This window comes from Lycium barbarum, chromosome 10, assembly GCF_019175385.1.
Source record: "Lycium barbarum isolate Lr01 chromosome 10, ASM1917538v2, whole genome shotgun sequence".
Taxonomy (NCBI): domain Eukaryota; kingdom Viridiplantae; phylum Streptophyta; class Magnoliopsida; order Solanales; family Solanaceae; genus Lycium; species Lycium barbarum.
In genome coordinates, this window is record NC_083346.1 from 113,696,693 (window position 1) to 113,704,397 (window position 7,705).

Below are 7,705 nucleotides of genomic sequence, written 5' to 3' on the forward strand. Positions count from 1 at the left end.
CACTGGATTGAATTGTGTCTCAGACGCAAATGAGTTTGTATACGATAAGACGAAAAAAATAGGCTTATGGATGATTATTTGGGTGGAACATCTGATCACATCAAAAGGGGGCAGCTGATTGAGTGTTTCAACAATACAGATTGGGAGGACAAAGGCGAGGACGCAGTCAAGATGACCATATTGTATTTTATAAATACATTCGTATTCTGTGGTGAGCCTATTCGATCGAACATACCTAGGATACATTTTGACGTTGTAGAGGATGGGAGATATGTTGATTATCCTTGGGGCAAAGAGTCCTTCAAAGAGTTGGTTACAAGCATCAGTCAGAAATATGCCGACTTCAAGCAATATTATAGGATTCACGGAATGCCAATTGCCATGCAAGTTTGGCTATATGAATCTTGTTCAAAAGTCCCATCAAATATTGCAATTAAGTTGGGGAATTTAATTCCAAGAATATTGAATTGGCGGACTGTTGAAGAAAGACCGAAATTTGATGCTTTGATGGAAGGCATGTTTAGAGATGACATACACCCGGTAAATTTTACACATGCATTCCTTCTTTTTTTCTAACTGTATTTGAATCAAAGTTTTATTCATTTGCATCCCATTGCATATCACTTGTGTTTTTACCTATATATTTATTGTATTTCAGTATATTTCGCACTCTATTTTACTCTAATGTAGATCATCACTTTTTCAGGGGGGTAATCATATGTATTTCACTATATTTTTCATCGACTCAGACCTCTATATCACTGTTTTTCTCATTGTAGCCCCCAAATATCATAAATGTTTCCATATATTATTTTTGAAACCATTATATGTATCTACACAAATATATTTCAGTCAATTTCCTTTGATGTACTTAATGTATATCTCATTGTTTCTAATTTTTTTATTCACAGATTTGTACTTTTGATGATGTTGTTCCAACCACTGCTGAGTTGGAACGACTTAATTTGCCTCCTGTTGTTTCACAAGCTATCCCCAACTTAACAGACGGAGTTGAAGTTGCCGAAGGCAACGAGATGGTTGATGATGAATATGATGACTTCAGTACCACACCACCACACAATGTAAGGGGTAAACAGCAACAACGGTCTGCCGTATCTGATTCACCGCCTTATAAGAAACGCAGACGGGTTTCAGTTACAGATTCTACTGTTAAGAAACAACCAGCCCGGAATGAACCACTCACAACATCGAAGGACGCTTCGACATCAAGGCATCGTGTTGTCCAAACAACCACCAAAACTGATGAGGTGAAACTGCTCAGACAGGAGTTTCAAGCTTTTAAGAACGATGTAAGTGTGTTGTTCTCATTTTTATTTTTTTGTAATATTTTGCTTTGTTAAGGGTTTTGAAAATTTTGACGTATTGTTCTGTCAAAAACACGTAGGTATCTGCTCAGTTTACTGAGATTAACAAGTCCATGGATGATATTCGCAAGTCCATGGATGATATTCGCAAGTGCATCGATGACAACTTCAAAAAGGTTATTGAGGCAATAAAGGGAAATCAAACCTCAGAAAAGGTAAATCCAAAATAAATTTGAGTTTATTCACAAAATACAGATTTTTGAATGAAAAATGTTCCCATACTTTTACGAATAACATTTAAATATATTTCTAAGGCTGCTGATAGTGAAGCTCCGGTAAATCAATGCGAGGTTGGCATACAATACTCGCATGAATTCAATCAAGAACAATAATATGCCAAAGAGACATCAACTGTCAAAGATGGTATCGATGAAAATAAGGTGAAAACTACCCTTTAACAATATGTACTTTTTTTAATTTGTTTTGTTATACATATAGGAACTCACAATAATATATATTATTGGAAAAAAATATGAAGTTGGCAGACACAATGTTAACTGGCGATGTTTCTGGTGTTGGAATGCGCTGAAGTACACAAAGTGGGGATACTTTAAGGGCTTCAACTGAAGAGATTCAAGGTAGCGGTGAAACACCCCCGAAGCCAACACAACCACAGGTACCTAAGAACAATTTTTTTTTCTTTTTTCCGAATCCCATTTTTGGTTCTGTGAAAGGATGTGGTACACACATGTTTACTTATATTCACATAACAAGTTTAGTATATCTCACTGTATTTCTATCACTAATTTGTATATTTCACTGCATTTCTAATCTTTTTTAGTATATTTGACGATATATTTCACTATATCTCTAATTGTTCTTACTATATTTCAGTGCATATTTGACTTGTCACAATATTTTTTTTTGTATTCTACTGAATTTCACTGTAACTTTTTTTAGTATATTTCACTGCATCTCTAACACTTTCCAGTGTATTTCACTATATTTCTAACCCAAGTTTTTATACTTCAAATTATATTTCACTGTTTTCTAACTCATTCTTGTATTCCAGTGTATTTACTGTGCAATGAACACTACACTGATTTTTTTATTGTATATCCCGGTGATGTTTTTAATTCATTTTGCATTTGTATTTTTGTTGTTTCACTGAATGTTTATAACTGGTATAGGGCGAGGCAGTCATTGTGCATACACATGTGCCGGTTCCGGCAGTGCAGCAAGGTGGGGTAAATGATAATGCAGATTTTAGTGCATCAGAGCAAATGGTAGCAGAGTTGCAAATCCAGTGTCCTCTTGCCACCGTGATTCCACCTGATGATGAATTACCCAGCCAACTTGGAGTACAACCAACAACGGGGCAAGGTTCAGCTGCTGAAATAGCACAACCTTCAATCGAAAATACTGAACGCCGAATGATTGTCCACCCAAGCATTGTGCGAGATAGGAAACCCAGCAAATACACTGTGTCCCCTTTCATGCCAAATTACAGCTCAGCAGGATCTTCTGCAAGGTCTTCTGTCCCTATCAAATTTGAAAAGAAGCACCTCTTTGTAGAACATCGAATAAATGCCCCTGCGGACACGGCGTATTTTCAAGAATATGAAATTTGGCTCAAGAAGGGTCTGTTATTAAGGCATGATAAAAAGTAAGTTTTTTAAGGTTACATTTCTTTAAAATATGAAAATGTTTTTTATACAAGATTTCTAATCATATGTTTCTTTTTTGTCTGTTGATATATAGAAGAGACAAGGAAAACCACTATAGAAAAAACAAGGAATTAGTGGATCCTGAAGACGCCGATATGTCACTCAAGTTAGGCGTCACACTTGTTAAAGACAAAAACTGGTTCTACTTGTTATCAATGGAAGGGAGACTTTGGAATGATGAGGTTCGTTTTTTTTTTTTTACAGAATTTCCTTTTTCCATTTGCATGTTTCAATGTTTATTTTACGATCTATTTCGTTAAATCTTCAGAATTTCCTTTTTTCCATTTGCATGTTTCAATGTTTATTTTACGATCTATTTCGTTAAATCTTCCTAATTTTCACTGTTTTCTTTTCATGTATTTCACTGTCTATATCATATATTTTCGATGTATTCCACATATCGACTTTACTGATTGATCACCCTTTCATTTGACTGTGTTTTTGGAAATGTAATGTCAATGAATCTTATCCTATATTTCACTATATTTTACCATATGTAACTTGAAATTGTAAGAAACACCAATTTGTGAATTCCAATCCAGCTATATCCGCTGAGTCTTTGAGTGAGGACATGTGTATAACTGTATATGTTAATATATGATTCCAAATTGAAATAATGTTAATAAACAATGGTTCTGAAATAGCAGCTTTCTTTGAACTTAGACATTGACATTTATTAATCGACATGGAAGTTGTAGTTTGTGGTCTTGCATGTATTTAAACAGGTTTTCTGTTCTTTTACAGGGCAAGTGACAAGTGTCAGAAAGAGAAGAGAAAGACGATTAATGGAGATGATTTGGTATGGGCACTGACCACGTTAGGATTTGAGGACTACATTGAGCCACTAAAGGCCTATTTGGTTAGGTACAGAGAGGTAATTGCAGTTCCTCCTCATTTACCGATGACAAATAAGCTTTGCTTATATGAAGAGTTCTTGCACGCCTGTTCATCATTGACAACTAAAGAGAGACGGAATAGTTTTTTCCGCTCATCTGGAATATTTGTTGGGTATTCGTGCTCTATATGAACTTCCTTGCTGTAGTTTTGAAAAACTTCTAATTTAACCCAATATCCAATTATCAACTGATCAATCTCTCTTTTCTGGTGATTGAATTATTCTATTTGCTGGGCTATGGGTTAATCATGGCATTGCAGATGGAGGTATGCATTGCTTCCCCGCATCAATGATATAGAGTTGCTTATTGTCTTTACCTCTGATGTCACTAGCTATGCCCCGGGGGATTGTTTCTAATGTCAGGGAGACACCAAGGGATCTGCTAGGGGTGGAGATACGTCTGCTAGAAAAGATATAGTTGGAGGTCAACTTGGTTCCAGTACGCAGGTAAGAGGGTACCAAACTCTCCATTCACCATGTTCTGATATGCCTAATCCTTACAGAATTAAGTAAATAGGTGTTATTATTTTGACATCCTATTTTTCGTGGGAAAATGGCAGTTTGTCTATGATGGGTCTTTTACACAAGGATTAGACTATGGGAACTCCCAAATGTGAAATTCTGAGTAAGTACTTCTTCATTCTCTCCCTCCTGTTGTAAGTGTTCAGATAATTAACAATGACTTCTGTCAGAGTAAGTTGTCATAGTAACGTTGCTGCTCACTTTGTTTTCTTTTTTGTCTTTATTTATAACATCTCTTGAGTGAAGAAAATCATTTTGTTATCATCCTCATATTAATTTTGATTTTTCTATTTGAGGCTGATTAGTTCCCGTATGTACCCTATGAAGTCCCACCTTTTCTTCTCCACTATTGTTTTATATATGAGGTGCACATGGAAAGATTTAAAGAAGAAATATTTGCCTTTTACATTGTTTTGAAGGACAATTTGCTTGAAGTACAAAATATTTTTTTCTTAGCTAAGCCTTCTTTCTTCACTTCCTCCGACAGTAGTGTTGGAGGTTTTGGATGTCCCGTTTAAAAATTACTTTGGATCTAAGAGCTAGATAAAGGCATCTTAAAATATTGTAATTTTAGTGTCCACACCATTTTGTGGGCAGACATGAGCAATAAAAGGATAGTGATTAATGAAGTAAAACAAACATAATATATGTAGGGGTGTTATTTTCTAGTTTGTTATGCTTACCAATATTTCATAAAAGAGTCTTACCTGGGCTCTTCTTGATTCAGTTTGCTCTCCTACTGATTTTTCTTTAAATAAGTAAACAAGCAATAAAGGGCTCGAAGTGAAGTGCTGGCTATAAGCTACAAAAGTATATATGTTCCTTATAAATCTGGTAAGGAGTTTAACAAGTCGAGTAAAATGTCTATGTAGTATACATCTTTACTATACACCGAAAAGCTAATATTTGCAAGCAGTTCTAGTTTGAAGAGATATACTGTAACAAATACTAGGTTCAAGTGATTGCAGAGAAGACTATAGTTCGGACAATGGGTGGACTAAAAATAGTGTTCATCGAGTTTGCTACCTATCAAAAAGGAGGGGAAAAGAAAGTTTTATGTTTTTTTGGGGGATGAGGTTTCTACCTTTCAAAAGCATGTATTAAAGTCAGACATGGTTGAAGCATATTTTTGGGAACTACAATTGAAAACTATAATTTAGTATAGCACAAAATGAAAAAGATTACATTTCCTTTGCTGAATGGTACTGTCGTGAAGAACATGTATGCATTAATAGTTTAAGTGCTGATTGTTTTTTTGGTGGATTTGCAGAATAACAATGGTACAGATGCAAGTATCTTCTGTCTTCTGATTTTGGCGATCTATGTACCAAACCGTTCAATGGTTATGCTGATATGTGGCTCTACGAACCGAAAGTATCCTGCCATTCTTGAATTAAGACATCCAAACACTTTGTTTTCTGAACTTTTCTTTAAGTACTTTATGTAAATGCTATTTGGCTTTTATTGTTATGACCTGATAACAATCTTCTTATTCTGCTAATTCACTAGTTCTAGGATTGAGTGACCTTAGCTTTTTGTATGATGTTAATTTTTAAAGATATTGCTTTTGGAAGTTAGCATAATCATTCTAGGTAGTATTTTTCTGGTCAGAAATGGTCATCGTTTAGCTGTATACTTGTCTCTGAAATTTCTGATAACACTTCACCAAATTAGTCACTCATCAAACTGCAAGTAGTGCAAGAAATTGTAAGAATAGAGAAGCCATGAAATGAGATTACTGTGCTTTTGCTTCCCAACTTGCCAATAATATAAAGAAGTTAAGAGTGATGGTTGTGAAATAAATGAATTTTATGGGTTCACGTGTTGAAATATCAACCATATTAATGGTTGGGGTCCATCTTCATTTGTCTAAATGAGAAAAAACCCAAGAAAGAAAAGGCCCAAGACAAGACAAAATTAGAAAATAACTGTTAGGAGAAGATATTTCTTTTCTAGAGAAGAAGACAAAAAATAATTAATGTTGAAAGGAACAAGAAAGAAGAGAAGAGAAGAAATGAGAGAAGATGCATGTGGCATTAAGTAATATATTCTGTCCGTTTTAAAAAAATTTATCACTTGAATAATTTGATGGTGTAAAATATTAGATAAGTGTATAAGAAGCTTAGCTTAAACTAAAAAATTAACCGTAAAAGGGAGAGAAAAAGAAAAGAAAAAGATTAAGAAAATAAAAGGAAAAAAAATATCTCCTTCCTCGTGTGCCTATAAATCACTGATGGATCACGTGTAACCTGTGAATTTACACGAATATAATTTCTTTGCCTCTGATCCTATATATTATACGGAAAAGGTTCAAATATGTCATTGAACTATTGAAAATGGCTCATTTATGTCACTCGTCAATAATTTGGCTCATTTATGTCATCGAACTATCGGAAATGGCTCATTTATGCCACTCATCAATAGTTTGACTCATTTATGTCATCGTCATTACCAAAATGACTCATCGATGCCAATTTTTCATTAACAAAGGTTATACAATACCAGATATGACACGTAGCCTCCAACTAGATTATGATTGTGGATGGGTCGGGTGTATGGCTCAGATTTTTTATTAATTTGAGATTTAAAATTGGGCTAGTTTAATGTTAGAGGTCTACGACATTTAATAAACCATCAAAATTTTAAATCCCAAATTAATAAAAAAATCCAAGTCATACACCCGACCCACCCACAATCATAATCTAGTTGGAGGCCACATGTCATATCTGGAATTGTAAAATCGACGTTAATGAAAAACTGCCATGGATGAGTTATTTTGATAACGACGGTGGCATAAATGAGCCGAACAATTGATGACTGGCATAAATGAGTCGTTTCTGATAGTTTGATGGCATAAATGAGTCAAATTATTAACGAATGACATAAATGAGTCATTTCCGATAGTTGAATGACATCTTTGCCTCTGATCCTATATATTATATAACTAACTATAAATATTTAATATAGAGTAAATCATAAACAAGTTAACGCAAATTTGCAATACAGTGGATAAAATCCACCCTGAGGCTACTTCTGCTTCCATACAAACGTGTACCTCTTTCTGTTTAATTTTTCTTCACCGACATTACAATTGGAACTGGGAAATCTACATCCCAGAATAATTGTTGTTGCTAACGATAAAATTATAGAAAGTGTAATTTTGTATGCTCAAACTCAAGATTAAGTATGATCTTATTCTCATATTATGGTGACTCTGATACGAACCGTAAGAAATT

At 34.5% G+C, this 7,705-nt stretch overlaps 1 protein-coding gene across 1 annotated transcript; it reads left to right on the plus strand.

Annotated features, from left to right (window-relative positions):
- Positions 1-2,697: 2,697 nt before the first annotated feature.
- Positions 2,698-6,052, plus strand: LOC132615895 (nuclear transcription factor Y subunit B-10-like). The gene is made up of 7 exons (XM_060330488.1): positions 2,698-2,991; positions 3,087-3,234; positions 3,797-3,926; positions 4,208-4,213; positions 4,311-4,394; positions 4,508-4,572; positions 5,740-6,052. Exons 2-6 carry the CDS (start codon positions 3,227-3,229, stop codon positions 4,562-4,564), a joined length of 285 nt encoding a protein of 94 aa, XP_060186471.1. The 5' UTR covers positions 2,698-2,991; positions 3,087-3,226; the 3' UTR covers positions 4,565-4,572; positions 5,740-6,052.
- Positions 6,053-7,705: the final 1,653 nt, after the last annotated feature.

Excerpts from the sequence above, each read along its gene's own strand:
- LOC132615895 (XM_060330488.1), top strand. Across the intron at positions 4,395-4,507 it reads AACTTGGTTCCAGTACGCAG|TTTGTCTATGATGGGTCTTT; the intron begins GTAAGAGGGTAC and ends GGAAAATGGCAG.